At 39.4% G+C, this 23,842-nt stretch overlaps 1 protein-coding gene across 4 annotated transcripts in view; it reads left to right on the top strand.

Annotated features, from left to right (window-relative positions):
* OSBPL6 (oxysterol binding protein like 6) overlaps window positions 1-23,842 on the top strand; it is a 213,312-nt gene that overhangs the window by 147,700 nt on the left and 41,770 nt on the right. For 3 of the 4 annotated variants that reach the window (XM_068544858.1, XM_068544857.1, XM_068544856.1), the window contains exons 5-10: window positions 745-867; window positions 3,896-3,949; window positions 5,004-5,117; window positions 5,234-5,404; window positions 14,973-15,105; window positions 20,845-20,948. In XM_068544858.1, the coding sequence (XP_068400959.1) occupies window positions 745-867; window positions 3,896-3,949; window positions 5,004-5,117; window positions 5,234-5,404; window positions 14,973-15,105; window positions 20,845-20,948 (699 nt within the window). Of the gene's footprint in view, window positions 1-744; window positions 868-3,895; window positions 3,950-5,003; window positions 5,118-5,233; window positions 5,405-14,972; window positions 15,106-20,844; window positions 20,949-21,511; window positions 21,605-23,842 lie in introns of all 4 variants that reach the window. The other variant, XM_068544855.1, reaches the window with a different exon arrangement.

Raw genomic sequence — 23,842 nt, 5'->3', positions numbered from 1 at the left:
ATGTTGACAGTTCATTTTTAAAACTTTTTTTTTAACACCATAGATGAACAAAACTTGTCTTATGGAAGAGGAAACCATGATTTAGTCTGTTTTTGACAGAGGAGGGTGATAGTGTGGACTCCAGAATCCCAGATTTCTGGCTCTTTCGTGGGCTCCCAAGGGTATGTGTATCTCACGACGTGTGTCCTCGAAGCACGGACTTCTTGGTGGGTGTTTGGCAAGCGGGGCATTTTATGCTCACTCTGAAATGCCCGCAGCCTCACGGAGAGGAAACAGATGCCCACAGCGCTGCTCTTCAGCGTAAGAAGTCATGAGCCACTTAAGCTGCTGCAGCCTTTTCATTTCTACAGAAAACCAGGCCCACACACTAATTGAACATGTTTCACCAAAATGATCTTCTTTTAAAACTTTAAAGTGCCTCTGTGCCCAGAGATGAACTGTCTGGAAAAAATGCATTTTAAACCTTGTGAATGCAGGCAATCAAAAGTCCGTTCTACCCCAGACTCCAACTCTATCCAGCTCACCTCTGATGGACCCACATACCTCCAGGTGTACCCGGAAACTCGTTCTCACTTCAATTATAAGTGCATAGCTGGGTCTGATGTTAGAATTTGCTCCAGAATGTTGTTCATACTTCTGGTGGGTTGCGTATTGCTTCGAAAGCAATTTCTACTTAAGAATCTGCTTTAACTGTGTCATCAAACACTGAGAAACATGTGATTTGTTTTTCTTCTTTTCTCTCAGGAAGCTGACAGCTGGGAAATTATAGAAGGGCTGAAAATAGGCCAAACCAATGTCCAGAGACCAGACAAACATGAAGGCTTTATGCTAAAGAAGAGAAAATGGCCTTTAAAGGGCTGGCACAAGGTAACATTTTCATCATATTCATCTTCAGATCATCTTCATAAATAGAGGCTCTTATTTGGTGTCATTAGGTGGGAAACCAAGAATACAGTTGTATGTGTAAAGCTAGTCTTCAAGGCCTTGTTTTAACTGTACAGGCTGCAACCTATCATAGCTATTTAAGTCTGAGATCTGTAGTGTCTGTATGCAGGGAAAAAATAGTTTATATGATATTTAAAATCCAGTTTGGACATATTTTTGTTTACTCTGCTTTTTTTTAACTTAAATTAGTATAAATATGTTCTTATTAAATATTCTTCTAAATATGAGATTTTATAAAATGCAGGCATGGCTTCCATTGGATAGATTTATACTAATTCCATTATTGAACCAGTTCCCTATTGCTGAATATGTCGCATATGTCTAATTTTTTATTGTATGAAGTTGTGATGAACATTCTTATACATGAATTTCCATTTAAGTCCTCAGGATGAATTCCTAGAATTATTGTTACCAGTGCAAACTAAAGATGGAAAGTCACTGATCTTGGAAGTTTGTTTACTGCCCTTTAACGTATATGGTTTATTCCTCTCTACCCAACTCCACATTCTTTTTCCATCTTCCAGTTTTAATTGTGGAGAAAATATTTTACACTATATTGTTGCAGTTACCTGAGTAGCAGGAATTCTGGATGCTTAGGAGAAGAAAGTTGTCCTCTATTTTCAGTATAAGCCTTTTGGTGGACCACCAGTATCTTGTCTGAAATCACTGAAAGAACAGGTTCATTACTTGCCACATCTGCTGATGGATTTCATCTCAAGGCCAATGGATTTGTGGGCGCAGATGGCGGGGTCGTGGCTGCCCATTGACCCAAAAGGGGAAGTTACGGATTATAACATCCTTGAGGAAATATATTTTTTGCAATTTAAGAGAAGGATTTAAAAATTAACACTTGGGAAATGTTGCCCCAACCCACTATCTCTGAGGGTGGAATAAAAACCGGTCAAAGAGTCTTCTTCCCTCTCACTTGTCAGAAACCTTGGCAGTCTCCCCTGAACCCATACTATTATACCAGTGCCAGGAATCTCTTTCCACCCTTGTTCTTTCTTGGATTTTGGCCAACTGGCCACACTCCTTCCTGGAATCACCTTTGCCTTTCATTCTGACCTTACCACTTTGCAATTCCTCAAATCATTGGCCTTGCTCCTCTCCTTCCCTGTGACCATCCTATAGGTTATCCCTGTTAGAATTCTTTGATAGATAAGAATGGACGAGTGGAAGAAAGGGGTCCAAGAAACACATTTTATATAAATTGCTAACTTTAATTAAGCACTCTCAGTCCACGTTTCAGCAAAAGTGGCTGTGGTTCAACAGCAACTCTTTCTGGACCTTCCCTTAGAACATTTTGCTACATAAGCAATAGGAGGTTCTCCCTTGCATTGCCTTTTCTCTTGGTCTCTAATACCATCAGATATTTATTCAAGCATCAGCCCATTTGATTGCCCAAGTCATAGGCAATCACGTGTTTTTCAGCTATAGAGATTCCTTCTTCCAGTGCTTACTTCTTCTCCCCCCGCCCCCAGAACCTATAACAAAGGGGTTACCGTGACCTTCTGTGAGTTCTGTGTAGGGTGTCTCCAGGCCTGACTGCCTGTCACCTCAGCAGCTCAGAGTTCCTGAGTCACATTAACAACTTCCCAGCAGAGTAATTTACCAGCCACAGAAAGACTCCCTGCATCTGTAGAGACTAGAGGAGGACACTGGACCCATTGTTTGATTGGGTCCTGGGAGCTGTTTGTCCTCCAGTCAATTGTCCATGGAAAGGAAATCAACAGCAGAGAGTTCCTGAGGTTTGTGGAGCAAAAATGGCTAGATTCATTTGGACTGGACCATGAGTGTCTTGAAAGAGACAAAAACTGCCCCAAATATGTATATTTTCTCCTTAATATAGTTCAGAAATAATTTTTTTTTAATTTATTTATTATTTATTTATTATTTATTTTTGGCTGTGTTGGGTCTTCGTTTCTGTGCGAGGGCTTTCTCTAGTTGCGGCAAGCGGGGGCCACTCTTCATCGCGGTGCACGGGCCTCTCACTATCGCCGCCTCTCTTGTTGCGGGGCACAGGCTCCAGACGCGCAGGCTCAGTAGTTGTGGCTCACGGGCCTAGTTGCTCCGCGGCATGTGGGATCCTCCCAGACGAGGGCTCGAACCCGTGTCCCCTGCATTGGCAGGCAGATTCTCAACCACTGCGCCACCAGGGAAGCCCCAGAAATAATTTTTAATCTCTTTTACGAAGAGTGGATTGCAAGTATTTTGCTAAGTGGAGTTGCAAGCATACTGATAAGGCTACTTTTTAAACTTTCCAGATAATTCATTATTCATAGCTCCAGTCCACTGGCTTCTGTTAACAGACATGGGCATTTTCAGAATTATCTATGGCAGCCAGGGAGATTCAGGAGCTTATCTCCAAGGTGGAAAATCCCCTGCAGACAAATTCCTCACAGAATCACTGTGACCTAACTCAGGTTATTTTCATTTCTCACTTTCAAAAACACCCCACCGTGATTCATTTAGAAAGTCTTAATTGCAGGCCCTGGGATTCCTCCCTCCCCCCTCCACCCCTGACACCCCCATTAAGAAAAACCGTGGTGATGGGGGAGTTCCCTGGTGGTCTAATTGTTAGGATTCAGTGCTTTCACTGCCATGGCCTGGGTTCAATCCCTGGTCAGGAAACTGAGATTCCACAAGCTGTGCGGTACAGCCAAAAAAGAAAAGAAAGAAAGAAAAACAGAAAAGAAAAACTGTGGTGAAAGATTTCATCCCCATTGGATTATGTATAAAAGAACCCTACTAGGTAAATAGTATGGAACTCGAGCTAAGATTTCCTTACCATTTCATGTGACTGACCGTGGCCAGGTGCACTGAATTCAAATACATGAAAATGATCAAACATACTGATTACTAAACGGCAAGCAACGTTAGACCCACACTTGTGAATGTTTTATATAATTCAAAATACTGACAATAACAGGGGATTGTTTGGTTCTTGCAGCGTTTTTTTGTCCTGGATAACGGAATGTTAAAGTATTCAAAGGCACCACTTGATGTAAGTAGACACAAAGATTGGTTTAGAATTCTGCTTGAAGTGAGTAACCACCACAGTGTATAAGTGTTGTGCCATAGTTACCAGCTGTGTGCATTGCTGTGCCCGTAAGATTTAACAGATGTTGCATAGAAGGTGTGTTTTACGCTTATGCTCAAGCTAGCATAAAATCTCAAACTGGTGCATGAAGATTTAATTTAACTATTGTGATGTGTGTTGTTAAAAACAGAAGCTTAAACCTAAAAGTCACCAACTAATAAAAATCACCCTTTCTGTCTTAGAGAGAAAACCCAAGTAGGCTTTTTTCCTGCATCTCTCAATAAACTATGCTATATGTGCTTTTTTTTGAGATTTAAAGCAACATTTGTTCTTACTGAAGTCTTTTTAAGACCTATCTTATGAACTTCATTTCTGTTTCATACATTCTTTTATCTTGGGCATCCCAACTCAAAAATTATTCAAAATTATATTTCTTTAATATAAAAAGTCATTGTTTGCATGCAAAACTGGAAAATGCTCTCCTTCTTATCATTGTATATAGGGTACGTAACAGAGGGCTCAGATTTCAGTTCTGTCCCCAGCTTCTTCATTGAATCAGCTGTGTGTCCTTGACCAGATGAGGGCAGCCAGAAGGAAGAGCTGGCTGCTCCGTGCACTCTGTACTAGCTGCCCAATTTTGCCCCAGCAGCAGTCTTCTAGCTGATTACTTGGGGATCTTCTGGGTTGTAGGTCAAAGATTGACCATAGTTATTTTAGGAACCAGTAAAGATATCTTTTTTAGGATGTAAACTGTGTAATCTAGAATTATGAAGTTATGCCAAAAACAGGAATGAGATGAATAGTCTTACTTATTGAAATTGGTATAAAGTCACTGCAACTTCAACTGTCCTCAGGTTCAGGACCTTAACTCCAGAACCTTAGCCATTTCCTCTTTGTAGAGGTGATGTGGTATTCCCTCTCCTATAGATAAGTTAAAGATTACATTAAGCTCACTTCAGTACAAAAGCACATCAAATCACATGTCCTTCCAGCCTTTTTACCAGTCTTTTGATTTCAGATTCAAAAAGGGAAGGTCCACGGAAGCATCGATGTCGGACTCTCTGTCATGTCAATTAAAAAGAAAGCTCGGAGAATAGACCTTGACACAGAAGAACACATCTATCATTTGAAGGTAAAGTTGCCTTTCAACAGTTTCTCTGCCAATATCTGGGGAAATCACTTGCCTATATCAGTGGTAAACAGGAGATTGGTTTCACCATTACCTACTCCTCTTGTTTATTGTTTTAGGTGAAATCCCAGGACTGGTTTGATGCATGGGTCTCCAAACTGCGCCATCATCGATTGTATCGGCAGAATGAAATTGTGAGATCACCACGAGATGCTAGTTTTCACATATTTCCTTCAACCTCCACAGCTGAATCCTCACCAGCTGCTAATGTTTCTGTTGTGGATGGAAAGGTATGACTTTGTTATATGAAAGTCAGCCCAGAAATTTCTTGGAAAATTATGCAAACATGTTAACTGTGTCTCATTTTACAAACCAGAAAGAGAAGGTTTGCTTTGTAAACTAACCCTCAGAAGGCAATCGTGATATTTACCATCAAAGTTAATTACAAGTATAGATTAGGTGGAAATGTGGACCAAGAGATTTAACAGTTTTCCTTTCTGTGAATGGAGTACATCTAAATTGTATGTGGCTTTGTAGGAATATTAGAAAGTAGAGTGAACACTTGGTTAATCAGCACCTAGAAATTGATGTCTTCCTGGGTGGTAATAAGAAGACCACAAAGTTTTTAAAGTGAAACTTGGTTTTTTGCCTTGAGCTGTAATATATACATGACCATGAGAGAGGCCAGTGAATTTCCCCATGAGGTTAACGCAAGTGGGCTATAGATTGTGACAGTAATATAATATATTTGAATATAATATATTTGAATGACTAGGCACTGTGTTTACGCATTGGACATTCATTCATCTCTAGTCTTAAATATACCCAAAGCTCAGAGACAGTAAAGAATTTTTCCAGAAGTTAAATAGACATTAAACAGCTAAGCCAAGATCGGAGTCTTCATCTTTGTTTCCAAAATCAGTGCCTTTTTCGTTATACCAGGTACCAGATTAAGGGAGGCTGAAGCTATTCTTTCGGCTGTATTAAGAGTTCCTTTTCTGTGTTGCTGAAAAGCTAGAGGTGTTGCCTGTTAAAAACCAAGGTTAAGACAATAGACAGGGAGACAGCTATTTCTGCCTTTGCCTCAATAATTAAGTTTTCTGAACCATAGCCACATTGCACTGCCCAGGGGTCTTCCGGTTTCTCCCTTGGCACCTGATATTGAGAATAGAGACATCTGTGAATAACTAGCTGCCACAAGGAGTTGAGTTCAAATGTGTTTCAGTGAAGATTCTGCTTTTCTCTGTTTTCCTACATAGGGATATATGGAATAACATATCCAAGTTTCCTCTGCAAAGCATTGAATAACATATCCAAGTTTCCTCTGCAAAACCTCATGGAGTAACTGCAAGACTCATCAAATCAGATTAAATGAAACACAGCTGTATTTAGTTTTTGCTATTTCGATGGAAATTACTTACCTAATTTTTGTTAAATCCCGTTAATTGTATTTCCCAAGGCTCTCAAACCTTATTTCATTATGGAATATCTCTCTCCTAGGAACAGGGTATTGGGTTAACCCTAGTACTAACTGCTTCTGAAATCAAAGGAAATGAACCAGTAAGTCGGGGTTATTAGAAAGTAGGGCACTTACTGAATGACCCAACACAAGATATGCAAGACAGTCCCCAGGTTTCTCTGGGCCTCCTGTGTTCTCATCACAGAATAGAATGAATCCCAGAGTTAGTCCAAATTAAACAAGAAATGTATCCCAGGTGGATATTTAAAAAATATAAATGTTTAACCCTTTGGTTCTTCCAGCTTCTGCCCGTGTCTTTGGCACAGAGTGTTGATAAAAGACGTATTATTTTCATCCCTTGTGTTATTTATTAAATAACTTGGGTGACATCCGAGAATGGCGAACTGAAACCAAATCCTCTCCACTGTTTGCCTTGGAATAAGAAAGCTCTTCAACTCTGGTTTTCATAGATCTCTTGCTCTAGTTACAAATGACATACCCCTGAGATCTAACTCAGTGAAAGATTTCTGTTACATTTATCAAAATGCAGTAAAGAGTGAAAAGAGCTTTTTATCGCTTTGCTTGCATTCTAAGCATCAAATTATGAGACTCTCGAATGTTAATTGGTTTGTGGCCCTGTGCGGGTAGTAAGTAAGTCTGGGTTTGCTAAGTATGTGCGTCATTCACTTCATAATGATTTAGAAGAGACACAATCAGTTGTAACTGAATATTAAAGTCAAATATGGAGTTTTAACGTTGTTTCAGCTTTGGGGGAAATAAGTTTCTGCTTTTTTCACAGTGTTTACTGTACTCACTTTAGTATCTACATACTTCATACAACTTTTATTTCACATAAAATCCCTTTAATGGAAAGTCTATCAGCTATAGGTAATAATCACTTGCCAAGACTGCCATTTTATATGTTACAGTTTTCAATATGCATTCACAGCATGACAAGGTTGCTTGCTGGTGGGTAATGTATTTAAGAATCACAGGTAGAGGATTAACCAAGATGGCGGAGTAGAAGGACGTGCTCTCACTCCCTCTTGCGAGAGCACCAGAATCACAACTGGCTGCTGGACAATCATCGACAGGAAGACACTGGAACTCACCAAGGAGGATACCCCACGTCCAAGGACAGAGGAGAAGCCACAGTGAGACGGTAGGAGGGGCGCAATCAGAGAAAAATCAAATCCCATAACTGCTGGGTGGGTGACTCACAGACTGGCGAACACTTATACCACAGAAGTCCACCCACTGGAGTGAAGCTTCTGAGCCCCACGTCAGGCTTCCCAACCTGGGGGTCCGGCAACAGGAGGAGGAATTCCTAGAGAATCAGTCTTTGAAGCCTAGTGGGAATTGATTGCAAGACTTTGACAGGACTGGGGGAAACAGAGACCCCACTCTTGGAGGGCACACACAAAGTAGTGTGCGCATCGGGACCCAGGGGAAGGAGCAGTGACCCTGGGGGAGACTGAACCAGACCTACCTGCTGGTGTTGGGGGGTCTCCTGCAGAGGCGGGAGGTGGCTCTGTTTCACCGTGGGGACAAGGACACTGGCAGCGGAGGTTCTGGGAAGTGCTCCTTGGCATGAGCCCTCCCAGAGTCTGCCATTAACCCCATCAAAGAGCCCAGGTAGGCTCCAGTGTTGAGTTGCCTCAGGCAAAACAACCAACAGGGAGGGAACCCAGCCCCACCCATCAACAGTGAAGTGGATTAAAGTGTTATGGAGCTCTGTCTGACACAGCAACAGTCAGCTCTACCCACCACCAGAGCCTCCCATCAAGCCTCTTAGATAGCCTCAACCACCAGAGGGCAGACAGCAGAAGCAAGAAAAACTACAATCCTGCAGCCTGTGGACCAAAACCCACAGTTACAGAAAGATAGACAAGATGAAAAGGCAGAGGGCTATATATCAGATGAAGGAACAAGAAAAAACCCCAGAAAAACAACTAAATGAAGTGGAGATAGGCAACCTTCCAGAAAAAGAATTCAAAATAATGATAGTGAAGATGATCCAGGACCTCGGAATAAGAATGGAGGCAAAGATTGAGAAGATGCAAGAAATGATTAACAAAGACCTAGAAAAATTAAAGAACAAACAAACAGAGATGACCAATACAATAACTGAAATGAAAACTACACTAGAAGGAATCAATAGCAGAATAACTGAGGCAGAAGAACGGATAAGTGACCTGGAAGACAGAATGGTGGAATTCACTGCTGCGGAACAGACTAAAGAAAAAAGAATGAAAAGAAATGAAGACAGCCTAAGAGACCTCTGGGACAACATTACACGCAACAACATTCGCATTATAGGGGTCCCAGAAGGAGAAGAGAGAGAGAAAGGGCCAGAGAAAATATTTGAAGAGATTACAGTCGAAAACTTCCCTAACATGGGAAAGGAAATAGCCACCCAAGTCCAGGAAGTGCAGAGAGTCCCATACAGGATAAACCCAAGGAGAAGCACGCCGAGACACATAGTAATCAAAATGGCAAAAATTAAAGACAAAGAAAAATTATTGAAAGCAGCAAGGGAAAAACGACAAATAACATACAGGGGAACTCCCATAAGGTTAACAGCTGATTTCTCAGCAGAAACTCTACAAGCCAGAAGGGAGTGGCATGATATACTTAAAGTGATGAAAGGGAAGAACCTACAACCAAGATTACTCTACCCGGCAAGGATCTCATTTAGATTTGATGGAGAAATCCAAAGCTTTACAGACAAGCAAAAGCTAAGAGAATTCAGCACCACCAAACCAGCCCTAAAACAAATGCTAAAGGAACTTCTCTAAGTGGGAAACACAAGAGAAGAAAAGGACCTACAAAAACAATTAAGAAAATGGTCATAGGAACATACATATCGATAATTACCTTAAACGTGAATGGATTAAATGCTCCAACCAAAAGACACAGGCTTGCTGAATGGATACAAAAACAAGACCCATATATATGCTGTCTACAAGAGACCCACTTCAGACCTAGGGACACATACAGACTGAACGTGGGGGGATGGAAAAAGATATTCCATGCAAATGGAAATCAAAAGAAAGCTGGAGTAGCTATACTCATGTCAGATAAAATAGACTTTAAAGTAAAGAATGTTACAAGAGACAAAGAAGGACACTACATAATGATCAAGGGATCAATCCAAGAAGAAGATATAACAATTATAAACACATATGCACCCAACATAGGAGCACCTCAATACATAAGGCAACTGCTAACAGCCATAAAAGAGGAAATTGACAGTAACACAATAATAGTGGGGGACTTTAACACCTCACTTACACCAATGGACAGATCATCCAAAATGAAAATAAATAAGGAAACAGAAGCTTTAAATGACACAATAGACCAGATAGATTTAATTGATATTTATAGGACATTCCATCCAAAAACAGCAGATTACACGTTCTTCTCAAGTGCTCACGGAACATTCTCCAGGATAGATCACATCTTGGGTCACAAATCAAGCCTCAGTAAATTTAAGAAAATTGAAATCATATCAAGCATCTTTTCTGACCACAATGCTATGAGATTAGAAATGAATTACAGGGAAAAAATGTAAAAAAGACAAACACATGGAGGCTAAACAGTACGTTACTAAATAACCAAGAGATCACTGAAGAAATCAAAGAAGAAATCAAAAAATACCTAGAGACAAATGACAATGAAAACACGACAACCCAAAACCTATGGGATGCAGCAAAAGCAGTTCTAAGAGGGAAGTTTATAGCTATACAAGCCTACCTAAAGAAACAAGAAAAATCTCAAGTAAACAATCTAACCTTACACCTAAAGAAACTAGAGAAAGAAGAACAAACAAAACCCAAAGTTAGCAGAAGGAAAGAAATCATAAAGATCAGAGCAGAAATAAATGAAACAGAAACAAAGAAAACAATAGCAAAGATCAATAAAACTAAAAGCTGGTTTTTGAGAAGATAAACAAAATTGATAAGCCATTAGCCAGACTCATCAAGAAAAAGAGGGAGAGGACTCAAATCAATAAAATCAGAAATGAAAAAGGAGAAGTTACAACAGACACCGCAGAAATACAAAGCATCCTAAGAGACTACTACAAGCAACTTTATGCCAATAAAATGGACAACCTGGAAGAAATGGACAAATTCTTAGAAAGGTATAACCTTCCAAGACTGAACCAGGAAGAAACAGAAAATATGAACAGACCAATCACAAGCAATGAAATTGAAACTGTGATTAAAAATCTTCCAACAAACAAAAGTCCAGGACCAGATGGCTTCACAGGTGAATTCTATCAAACATTTAGAAAAGAGCTAACACCTATCCTTCTCAAACTCTTCCAAAAAATTGCAGAGGAAGGAACACTCCCAAACTCATTCTATGAGGCCACCATCACCCTGATACCAAAACCAGACAAAGACACTACAAAGAAAGAAAATTACAGACCGATATCACTGATGAATATAGATGCAAAAATCCTCAACAAAATACTAGCAAACGGAATCCAACAACACATTAAAAGGATCATACACCACGATCAAGTGGGATTTATCCCAGGGATGCAAGGATTCTTCAATATACGCAAATCAATCAATGTGATACACCATATTAACAAACTGAAGAAGAAAAACCATATGATCATCTCAATAGATGCAGAAAAAGCTTTTGACAAAATTCAACACCCATTTATGATAAAACCTCTCCAGAAAGTGGGCATAGACGGAACCTACCTCAACATAATAAAGGCCATATATGACAAACCCACAGCAAACATCATTCTCAATGGTGAAAAACTGAAAGCATTTCCTCTAAGATCAGGAACGCGACAAGGATGTCCACTCTCACCACTATTATTCAACATAGTTCTGGAAGTCCTAGCCACGGCAATCAGAGAAGAAAAAGAAATAAAAGGAATACAAATTGGAAAAGAAGAAGTAAAACTGTCACTGTTTGCGGATGACATGATATTATACATAGAGAATCCTAAAACTGCCACCAGAAAACTGCTAGAGCTAATTAATGAATATGGTAAAGTTGCAGGATACAAAATTAATGCACAGAAATCTCTTGCATTCCTATACACTAATGATGAAAAATCTGAAAGAGAAATTATGGAAACACTCCCATTTACCATTGCAACAAAAAGAATAAAATACCTAGGAATAAACCTACCTAGGGAGACAAAAGACCTGTATGCAGAAAACTATAAGACACTGATGAAAGAAATTAAAGATGATACAAACAGATGGAGAGATATACCATGTTCTTGGATTGGAAGAATCAACATTGTGAAAATGAGTATACTACCCAAAGCAATCTACAGATTCAATGCAATCCCTATCAAATTACCAATGGCATTTTTTACGGAACTAGAACAAATCATCTTAAAATTTGTATGGAGACACAAAAGACCCCGAATAGCCAAAGCAGTCTTGAGGGAAAAAAACGGAGCTGGAGGAATCAGACTCCCTGACTTCAGACTATACTACAAAGCTACAGTCATCAAGACAATATGGTACTGGCAGAAAAACAGAAACATAGATCAATGGAACAAGATAGAAAGCCCAGAGATAAACCCAAGCACCTATGGTCAACTAATCTATGACAAAGGAGGCAAAGATATACAATGGAGAAAAGACAGTCTCTTCAATAAGTGGTGCTGGGAAAACTGGACAGCTACATGTAAAAGAATGAAATTAGAATACTCCCTAACACCATACACAAAAATAAACTCAAAATGGATTCGAGACCTAAATGTAAGACTGGACACTATAAAACTCTTAGAGGAAAACATAGGAAGAACACTCTTTGACATAAATCACAGCAAGATCTTTTTTGATCCACCTCCTAGAGTAATGGAAATAAAAACAAAAATAAACAAATGGGACCTAATGAAACTTAAAAGCTTTTGCACAGCAAAGGAAACCATAAACAAGACGAAAAGGCAACCCTCAGAATGGGAGAAAATATTTGCAAACGAATCAACGGACAAAGGATTAATCTCCAAAATATATAAACAGCTCATTCAGCTCAATATTAAAGAAACAAACACCCCAATCCAAAAATGGGCAGAAGACCTAAATAGACATTTCTCCAAAGAAGACATACAGACGGCCACGAAGCACATGAAAAGATGCTCAACATCACTAATCATTAGAGAAATGCAAATCAAAACTACAATGAGGTATCACCTCACACCAGTTAGAATGGGCATCATCAGAAAATCTACAAACAGCAAATGCTGGAGAGGGTGTGGAGAAAAGGGAACCCTCTTGCACTCTTGGTGGGAATGTAAATTGATACAGCCACTATGGAGAACAATATGGAGGTTCCTTAAAAAACTAAAAATAGAATTACCATATGACCCAGCAATCCCACTACTGGGCATATACCCAGAGAAAACCGTAATTCAAAAAGACACATGCACCCGAATGTTCATTGCAGCACTATTTACAATAGCCAGGTCATGGAAGCAACCTAAATGCCCATCGACAGACGAATGGATAAAGAAGTTGTGGTACATATATACAATGGAATATTACTCAGCCATAAAAAGGAACGAAATTGAGTCATTTGTTGAGACGTGGATGGATCTAGAGACTGTCATACAGAGTGAAGTAAGTCAGAAAGAGAAAAACAAATATCGTATATTAACGCATGTATGTGGAACCTAGAAAAATGGTACAGATGAGCCAGTTTGCAGGGCAGAGGTTGAGACACAGATGTAGAGAACGGACATATGGACACCAAGGGGGGAAAACTGCGATGGGGTGGGTATGGTGTTGTGCTGAATTGGGCGATTGGGATTGACATGTATACACTGATGTGTATAAAATTGATGCCTAATAAGAACCTGCAGTATAAAAAAACAAACAAATAAAACAACTAATACTAAACTTTCATTGGGTTATTTGTATGGAAATATGTTAATATAAATGTTTCAGACATTACATGAAATTTCTAAAAATCTTATATGTTCTGGTATAATGTTATAAGTCATAATCCTAGTTATTACCTTAAAATGTATATCTCAGAAATAACTAATTTTCTTGTCAACTGCATTATTATGAACTTTCATCAAATTTTTAACTGTGGTCATTTTTAAGTCTTTTGTCATTTACAGACAGTTCTGTGTGTACTCTGATGCTTTTGCAAATATGTTCCTATAAAAGGGTTTCATCTTTAAGAAATTCATAGAAAAGACTCTGACAAGTACAGGTTTCTGGTAACTGACTGTACTGCTGAACTGAATGAATAAGCATTTTCAGAACTCTAATGAAAAACTGATGAACTCATAAAAGTGCTAACAAAAGATCAAGATGAAAAAAAAATTTAATTACATGGGACTGAGTGAACTGATGAGGATGAGTATAATTTTTGTGACTTTCTGTCTGAATTAAAAAAAAAAAATCCCACAAGGACTCAGAGGCAAAGAATATACAAATCAATTTTCACTGCAAAGTAAAGGAGCTGTTACAGTGGAGGATTACTGGACTGAATGTCAATATTATGACAGAGTATGAGTGTGTTTCATGTTTGGTAATTGCAATCATTGTTGCTTTTGTTGTGGTCATCCATGTACAATGCTTGGTGTCAGTCTATTTATCTCTTGTAAAAATAAAATACAGTGTGTGTGTGTGTGAAAAAAAAAAAAGAGAGAAAAGGCTGACATCAAAGCAGTAAAAAAAAAAAAAAGATTCTTACTAGTCAGATATATTCTTGTGCGGTGAATAGGGGGTGTTGAGTCCAGTTCCTGAGCAAGGAGTAGGTCTTGTCTATTACATATTGGGTTTATGGAACGGTACTGAGCTAATTTGAAACCCTTGTTTTATGCATCACCCCACCTCACCTTTCCCGTTAAGCAGCCATAGTGTGTTTTCTAAATGTGTGACTCTGTTCTGTTTTGTAATTCAGTTCAAGTGTAACGGTTTTTACATTCCCTCTATAAGTGATATCTTATGATAAAAAAAAAAAAAAAAGAATCACAGGTAGCTGATGAGACCATGCGTTGATCATAAGGGTACAGAGAGCGTTCGGAAAGGAAAGGCCTTCACTCATGAGTTGAGTACTGCAACAAGGACACTGTATCAGCTGTAACTTACTGAGTAATGCAAAACTGTTGACAATTTGAGTTGGCATGTGCTTGCGAGTATGAGATATAACATACTTGAACGTTGTCCCCTTTGTTTTTTGGTGGAGATGGCAGCTTAACGAGTGTCGTGTCGTTATTGCTTAGAAATGTTGGCTCCGCTGAGCTCATACCACATTTAGCCAAGAGGCTTCTTCCATATTTTGAGCGTGCCTTTTTGTTCCTCTCTTTTTTAATGTCGCTTCGAGTATACTTGTGTTCTTTTTAGTAACTTAAATGTACTATTTCTGCCTAACCATACACGTTTTTTTATTCATTGTAGGCGCAGCCGAACAGCTTTCCATGGCAGTCCCCTTTACCATGCGGTAGCAGCCTCCCTGCAACCTGCACGACCGGGCAGAGCAAAGTGGCCGCCTGGCTGCAGGACTCGGAAGAAATGGACAGGTGTGCGGAAGGTTAGTTCTTGCCCATTGTGGGCTCTCAGGATGAAGCAAAGAAACAGACGCAAAAGGGGCAAATTGTGGGTGCTGTACCTTTCACCCCCCAAGCCCCCTTGATTGCCTCCAGCTTTTTTTTTTTCTTTTTTTCTTATTTTTATATCCCAGATCTTCTCTTTGCCATGTCTCGGGCTTCTTACCTGTCCGTTCTCCTGCATCCTCACAACTCCTGAATCTGGTTTTGCCCTTACCTGCTTCAACCCTCTCACTTCATCGCGTTAGCAGTTCCCTCTGGCTTCGTTAGCCTCCCACACCCCGGACCCTGGGGGCGATCACCCAGCTCAGTGCTGCCTCAGGAGCACCCTCCAGCCTCGCTCCTGACAGTCTACTAGGTCACTTACACAGCTGCCTTCTCTGCTGCTCTGTCTGGCCCACAGAACAGTGTATGTTTCCCAACAACCAACAATAAACAGCAAAATTATACTGATCCTAGATCCACAGTTACCTGGTAGTGGTGTTCCACTATGGATCGGTTATTAAGTACTCCGAACTAATACGTGATTCTTCACTGTACCATCTCTCAGCCTCTTAATCTGCAGAAACTTTCTCCTTCCTTGAAATGAGCCTTAGCACATTGGTCCAAACTGGATCCACAGACCATTTCCAGTCTGTGAGACAGCTTTCATTTGACCTTCAAAAATGAACAAAACAAAACAACACAAAAACAATATAACAAGTGTTTAATACATCTAAATTGATTTAATTTTTAAATTATCTTGAGATGATGTTGGGCCTAACTTTTTTGATATTAAATTTTTTTCTTTTATGAAGTTCTGGTGAAAGGAGATGTTACGTTATTTTATGTCCTCACTTAGAAAAATTGAAATTTGGCAACCTGTGTTCATGCCCCAACCAATTCTTTTTTTTTTTTTTTTGCTTTACACACGTGTGAACTCAAAGTCTGCAGCATTTTTATTAGCCCTCTCCACATTCCAAACTTAATCTTTATGTGAAAATATGACTTTAAGGGAGATGTTATATTCATAAAGTGTGTCCAGCTAACATTCCATGAAAAGGGTTTTACTTGAGTATATTCACAAAACACACAGACATTACTTTGCCTTTATGAACTTCAGGTTGGGGAAGAGGCTGACCTCACTGTCCTAGACACTGCAGGCTTGCCTCTGCGGTGGTTCTAGACAGTCAGCCTCTCCTCTAATTTCTGCCACTTTGCACACGCTTGTGGAGTTTAACCTGGCCACTGACATTGCTGAAAAGATTGAGACTGTCTACCGGGACAAAGTCCATTCATGTGACCAAAATAAATAGACATTGACCTTGATGCCAAGAAGCCCCTGGCTGGTGGGGGGATGTCTTTGTCTCCCTGTGTGCTTCAGATACTCTGTGGCCCATCCCTGTGCCCTCTCTCCAGTCTCGGGGGTGACCCTGCTTCTCCCCATCCTGATCTCTCTACCTGGGTCCTCGTCCTGCCATTCTGTTCTCCTTCAGGATTAAGTGTAGTAATGATCTCCTGTCTTGAGAACAACCTCAGTCTTTCCCACTTCAGTCATTCCTGCCCATAGACTTCAGCTTCTCTCCCATAATTTGACTTTGCCCTTTTTGCTCTATGGAAGAAGCATTCTTGGCAGCAGGACGCCACCTGCTTTCTGCTGTGTTCTCAAGCCTCATCCTCTGACCCGCCCTGCAAGATCTTCTTTAATGAGCCTCCTCTTTTAGGCCCCATGAAGTTTTCCTTTTTTTCCAACTGCTTCTTCTCTGTTTCATTGGGATTCTCCTCTGGCCAACCTTGGTTGTAGGGATGATCAAGATTCAGTATTCTGCTTTTAGCTTCAGTAATAGTAACTATAGCTTGTTGAGTGCTCATATGGGCCAGGCACTGAACTAAGCACTTTACATATGTGGTATTTTATAGGTTTTCACAATAGTACCAAGCAGGAATTTTGAACCATATTTTTATAGGTAGAGAAACTACAGCTCAGAGAGGTGAAGTAACTTGTCTAAGTTACACAGCAAGTCCTTGACAGAGCTGAAGGGCTAACCCAGACCAACTTGATCCTAATGACTCTGCTCTGTGCTTTGGAGATGACAGGCATGCTTCTAGTTTCAACTGCAGTCTCTGTTTTGATGATGGTAGTGGTGGTAGTGGCGGCAGCTGATAGGTATGGGGTGCAGCAGACACTGTTCTAGGTGTTTTAAGTGCGTCAACTCATTTAATCCTCTCAACTCCACTTTACAGGTGAGAAAACTTAGGTACAGAGAAGTTAACTCACTTGGACCCAGTTCACACAACTAGTAATGGTGGAGCTGGGATTCAAACTCAGGCAGTCTCACTCCAGAGCATATGCTCTTAATCACTGCACCATATTTCTCTCAAAAGAGCTGAAAACTCTCTTTAAATTTCAGACCTCTGTATCCAGCCCGTGCTACATTCCCACCCCCTCCCTTGCCGTGGACCCTCTCTGTCTGTACACTCGGTCACGCCTTCTCCTCAGCCTGGCTAAAACCAAATTCTCTGTGTCCTCCGTGAAAATGGTCCCAGTTCCTGGGCTCCCCTGTTTTTGTCGGTGCTGCTCTCATAACCACTCCTGAAGCCTCTGTCATCTCTGACTCACCCACACTGTTCATCCAGCTGAGACTGAGTTCTGTTATTTCTTTGCAGACTTCCCCCATCTCCCCTCCCCCTCATCTCCCCTTCCTCTGGAATTCCATTTCTGCTCTCCTAGCTCAGGCTCACCCTTTGCCCAGTCCCTGACCGGTACCCTCACCCTCAGCCTCTTGCTCTGTGGCTCCGTCGCTCTCGGAGGCTCCTGGGAAATTACTGTGTTTGGACATGTTGGCATCCAGTGCCAGCACTGAGCAGCCATTATCCCATTGCCCTCGGCTATGAGACGTAGGTATTGCTACTGTCCCCACTTTGCAGATGAGGAAAGTGAAATGCACGGAGGTTAAGGAGCCTGCCCAAGATTACGCAGCTGCCCCGATAGAGAGGCTGGGACTCCAGCCAACCCACATTTGACTAATCCCAAAGCCATTCTTTGTTCACTACATATAATAGTCCCTCAAGACCACTATTTCATAAAATAACTTTTTGCAAAAAATCTCTTCAGGTGGTTCTCCGTGAGCTCTTGGGCTTTAGTCCAAACTACTTAGCCCAGCGTTTAACATCCAGCTTTCAGCTTTCTGGCCCTGCCTACCCTTTCAACCTTGCCTTCCATAGGCCTAACTAAACTTATTTTCTATTTCCTGAACGTGCTTGCGTGTTCCTGCATGGAGGAAGGCCTTTGCACAGTCTGTCTTCCCAACCTGCAGTGCCCTCTCTGCCCTCTCTGACCTTCTCCACCTTCCTGTTTTGCTGAAGCCTTTTTATCAATCCTCCAGACCCACAAAAGGTTCTACTGTCTCTTATAAGTCTGCTCTGACAACCTCAAACCACAGTAACTGTCCCTTTCCTGAACTACCACAGCACTTTTTTTTTTTTTTTTGGTCTACTTTGATCATTTCATAGCATCCCAATATTGAGGTTGGTTGCATTTCAGAAGTTCATCAAGGAACATCTTCTTGAACCCATAACATAGCACATTTATAGTTCCAGTACTTAAAGAGGTTAGCTATTCATAGGTCTGGACTTCTGTCAGTCCAGATCTCAAGTATGTAAGGGAATTTCTTGGCTCTTGGAGAGCATTTTTTCCCATAGAAACAAAATGTTAAATTAGTATTTTATATGCCATCCTTATGTACCAGTATACGCCGTCACTAAAATGGTACGTAATAGTTCAACGTACAGGTTATTTATTGTGTACATTTTCTTTAAACCAGAATGTAAATTCCATGAATCTTATTTTATTGCTATATTCCCTGTGCTTAGAACTGCGCTGGGTGCATAGTGTCTTCCCAGTCAGTGATTCCTAAATGAAATAGTAAATGGATAACTTTGGATATACCTTAATTTATTTAACTATTCCGCAATTGGACGTTTCTTTTTATTTTTTTTAATTTAATTTTTAATTTAATTTTGGAGTATAGTTGATTTACAATGCTGTGTTAGTTTCAGGCATACAGCAAAGTGATTCAGTTATACATATACATATATCTATTCTTTTTTCAGATTCTTTTCCCATGTAGGTTATTACAGAATATTGAGTAGAGTTCTTTTAGAACAAGGTAGGGATGATGAGAAAGTAAGTAAACTGCTAGATATTTAAGTTTTAAATTTTTTACTGTTATAAACTGTCTCAACAGTCCTTTCTTGGCATAATATTTCCTTTTTCCCAGATTCTAAAATTAGATCTAATTTAATGAAATTCTAGAGATTTCTTTTTTAAAGGTATTTTTATTGTCTTGGGCAAGTCCTTATAATCCTTACATACAAGCAGACACTTAAGCAAGGAGCGAAATTCTGCCAGGGGTCTCTTTTCTTCCATGATAGAAGTGTCAAGGAATGGTGAGCTTGTTCCAAGTTAAGGCCCTAGAAGAATGATTAAACATAGTGCAGTTAATACCCCATAAAGACCATTTCTGGTTTTCATAGAATTTTCTCACCTCCCATCTCAGTTGCTACTTTCATTAGGAAGGTAAGAGAGTAAATAGTACTGTCACCACTTGACAGGTGAGAAAACTGCAGCTGAGAAGTGTAAAGTAAATCAATGTCTCCCGACCCTTAGTTTTGGATCCTTTTGCCTTGAATCGAGTTCATTCACCAAGTTCTCTTTCCATTCTGTTAGAAAGGATTTTAAGCCCCATTTCTATATCTCTATGCTACCTGCATACACCATTTGTGTAGAATAATCACAGTTATTTAGGAGAATTAATGTAATATTTACTGGATAGAAGCTTTAATGGATAGGTAGTGTGAGATAATATCCCTACCAGCATGGTGCTTGTGATGTAGTGTTGTTCTTTAAAAGGCAAGTTAAAATATAGGTCTCTTCTAGCCAACTCCTTTCTCCTCTTCCCTCTAACCCCTGCCTTCTTTCTTTGTACTAATTTTCTCCCTCATTCCTTCCCGTTTATCTTCTGTATTGCCTACCCTTCCAAGTCACTCACCTTATTTTCTTCGTGGGGGGCATGGGAGGAGTACAATGGTGCCGCCTCCCCTGAGATGGGGAGGGGGTGGTGGAAGGGTCCCAGCCTCCTCAGTACTCTCTTCCGTCACCTCCATTGGGCGATTTCCTTTCTTGAGGAATTTAAAGGCCACTGATGGCCAAGAGTTCCCTGGAAGAACAACGGCAGCACTTGAACAGCCCCACCCTAGGGCAGATGCTGCTGAGAGATGGGACCTGGGGGGAACCTGGCCCCCAACGTATTGCTGCTGCCCTGCTCTCTGTAGAGTGTGCAGAGATTCTGAGTCCTATATGAAGACCTTCATAGCAGGCAGACACATTCCTAACAACAAAACTGTACAACTGCTGAAGTTCCCTTGAGTGTGCTTCTGATGTGACAAAGGCCACCTCAGCAGGAAAATGAGCACACCCCATTTCACTGGGATTCTAATGGCTTTCTACACTAATAACTGTTCATTTGTAAGAGTGGGTTTTGAGGTCATCCAATAAATAATCAGTGGTTTTATGGTTCTAAACCAGAGACCGGTTCTGTTTTCTTTCATTTGCCAGTATCATCATTCTATAAACATAGATCTGCCTCATCATATTTGCCATAATTTGGATAGAGTGCCTTTTATTATCATCACCACCACTCCCTGCCCAGTTGTAACATATTTTAACTTCTGATTTGTATTAGACCTTGCACACTGCCAGTCAAACCTTGTGGAACTTAGCAAACTCCTGCAGAATTTGGAAATACTTCAGAGAACTCAGTCAGCGCCTAACTTTACTGACATGCAGGTAAACATTTTACTGCTGCTGGTCAAAGGACCTTAAGATATTCACTCAGAATTTTTACTGGATTGTTCTGTGAATATATAAGGTAACATTTAAAGGGAAATAACTACAATAAGGGTTGGTTTATATTCTGGAGTTATTCTTAATACTTTTGAATCTTGGTGTCATTGTGTTAAGATATATTTTTTGAAATGTTTTACATTTAAATACAAACTAACTGGAAAAGGTAAATATCTGAATCATTCTTTTATTTTTGTGTTGCATTAGAAATGATAGTTATGAAGACATAACTTAGATACTCTCAGAATTATTACTGTCTTTTCATGTAGCAAAAACGCTAATCCTGTTTTCATTTGGTATAGCAGAAAAATATGTTTTATGGTTAAGTTTTTACCTCTGCTTTTAATGCCCACTGTGCATCAGATATACCTTTATCTCCTGGCTGGTTTGCTTTAGGCGTCTAACAATGATTCTATACTAACTTTCTGTGCTCTCTTTGTCTATACCTGTATCATCTGTGTTAACTTAATAATGCTTTGTTGCTTTTAACTATTTGTGTAATGTAGGCTAACTGTGTAGATATTTCAAAGAAAGACAAGCGGGTCACAAGACGATGGAGAACAAAAAGTGTCAGCAAAGATACAAAAATACAACTGCAGGTACAGACTTTACTTTTCCTTCATTTATACTTATATATATTTTTAAAAATATTAGTCTGTATATATCAATTCATAGAAGTTGAAAAGTTTAAAGCAGCTTTTAACTGCTTGAAAGCTAGTGCTTTTCAGACTGAGTTATATTATCTAAAGTAGTGAGAAATCTATTCTTATTCTGACATAAGTAAAAAGAATTTAAGGTTAAAATTATGTAATATGGCTGTAAAGTGGCATTTTCATCCTCAATTATGGCCTTTGAACCATTAAAACATATTTTAACAAAAAGTCACCTTAAAAATCTAGACTGAAAATCAAATGGGTTGTAATGAACATTCATTTATATATACTAGATCTTAAAAGAGGCTTTTATGTGTTAATGCTGTCCAAACTTGTTATCTATCAATAAATGAGATGAGGACTGCAATAGGTTAGAAAGTAACAAACCTGAGTTCTAATCTAATCACTGTGATTTCCTGGCAGTATAATCTCACATTTCTGTTAAATTTTCGGGGCTTCCATTAACTCCTGAGTAAAGTGATGGAGTTTACTTAATGATCTCTGAAATCCTTTTCAACTCTAAAATTCTATGATTCTACAAAAATATTATTGGCCATCAACAATCACTTTTAAAATTTGAACTAAAGTCTTCATGGCTGTGATAAATTTACTTGAAATTCATTTTAAATAAGTTATTTAGTTGAAATGAATAGTTTAAAATTTTTAAAGTAAGATCTTTTTATGTTATTGCATTGCAGTGATACAAAATATGGCAAATGCCTAAAATCTCTTAAGTCAAAATTCATGTTACTTTCAGATCTTTAAGGTTGAATTTTCACTACTCCAATTCTAGCTATATATTATAAAGGACTCTTGCCCTGCACAATCAAAATTAGACTTATGATTTTGCTTTTCTTTTTATTGTACTATAAATCAATCTATATTCTAACACAGAGGTAAAAGGGACTGCTTTTTAGAATTCTTCAGTCTTTTAAATAAGAACAATAATTCTTCCTTAATTCTGGTTTTATTGATAACATTCTTTGTGTTTTAATTCTGAATGCATGAATAACAAACTCTTTGTTGCTTAGCTTGCTAATCTGATATATTTGAAAATAAATTTTCACAAGCACTAATGATCAGTGTTTTTTTTTAGTTAGAATGTCCACATTCTATGAACACAATTTTTTGTGGTCTTTTGTTCAGTATGTTTCTGTGCATTTTCCCTTCTTTTCAGAAAATTAATACTATAGAGACAAATGTGCCAAATGACTTCACAAGAAAATTGCCTAAAATTGCTTTTGAGCACATGATTGTCTAGTTTTGTGGTGGTCGTTTTTTTTTGTTGTTGTTGTTTTTTAAACATGGTATCTATGGTTATCATAGCCAGGAAAAAAGAACCTTAATTATAAATAAAATAATTGAAGAAGGCCAGCATCATAAGAACATATACATTTGTGGATAGATATCATTTCAATCTTGTTTTTATAAGGTATCCCATTGCACAGATTCCCATTCACAGCTGTGGTCTGCAGTAGGTTTGTTCTCAATGTGTATGAGTGCAATGCCACTGGCTGTCCTACTATGGTTACGAGGCCCACCATGGTCCCCATATCACTCAGTTTTTTCTGGAGGAAACAGAATGTAACTCTGAATAGCCCTCCTATTCACAGGCTGTGCTTTTCAATGTGTGAAGAGTTTATGAAGATTTTTTTCTGAGTCATCAAAAGAAGTTGTTCAGAAAGCAGGAGAATATTCTCCATTTCATATTCCTGTCACATTTTGGGGTGGTTTGTTCTTAAATTTTCATTTATGCTCTTTTGCCTTGTTTCTGTTTTGCCAAAGAGTAACAAAATGACCCTTGTGATTCTAGTTTAATTATTTTGGGGGGAAATTGAAACCATCTCATCCCCATACTCAAAGAAAACGTTAAACTTTGGAAAGTAGATTTAGTTCCAACTCCAGTGGAAATAAATAGACTGAGAGGTGGTGGTAAGCTATTAATCATTCCCAGAGAAACCTCACTTCCACTTGAACTGGTAAAACAAAGGACCATAGGGTGAATGCTGCAGAATTTAGTACCATCCCTAGACATTTTCTGCTCACCCAAACCGACAGGCCTTCCAGGATCCCTCAGGATGCTCATTCTCTACCACTGAGAAGTTACTTGGAAGTTTCTTCACCATGCACACCTGACTGGGGAATCTTAAAATCAGCCAGGGATGACTATGACTAATATGAATG

The sequence above is a fragment of the Eschrichtius robustus genome, chromosome 5, assembly GCF_028021215.1.
Source record: "Eschrichtius robustus isolate mEscRob2 chromosome 5, mEscRob2.pri, whole genome shotgun sequence".
In the NCBI taxonomy this organism is placed as follows: domain Eukaryota; kingdom Metazoa; phylum Chordata; class Mammalia; order Artiodactyla; family Eschrichtiidae; genus Eschrichtius; species Eschrichtius robustus.
The sequence above is the reverse complement of the archived record's forward strand: the minus strand, read 5'-3'. Positions and strand labels throughout refer to the sequence as shown.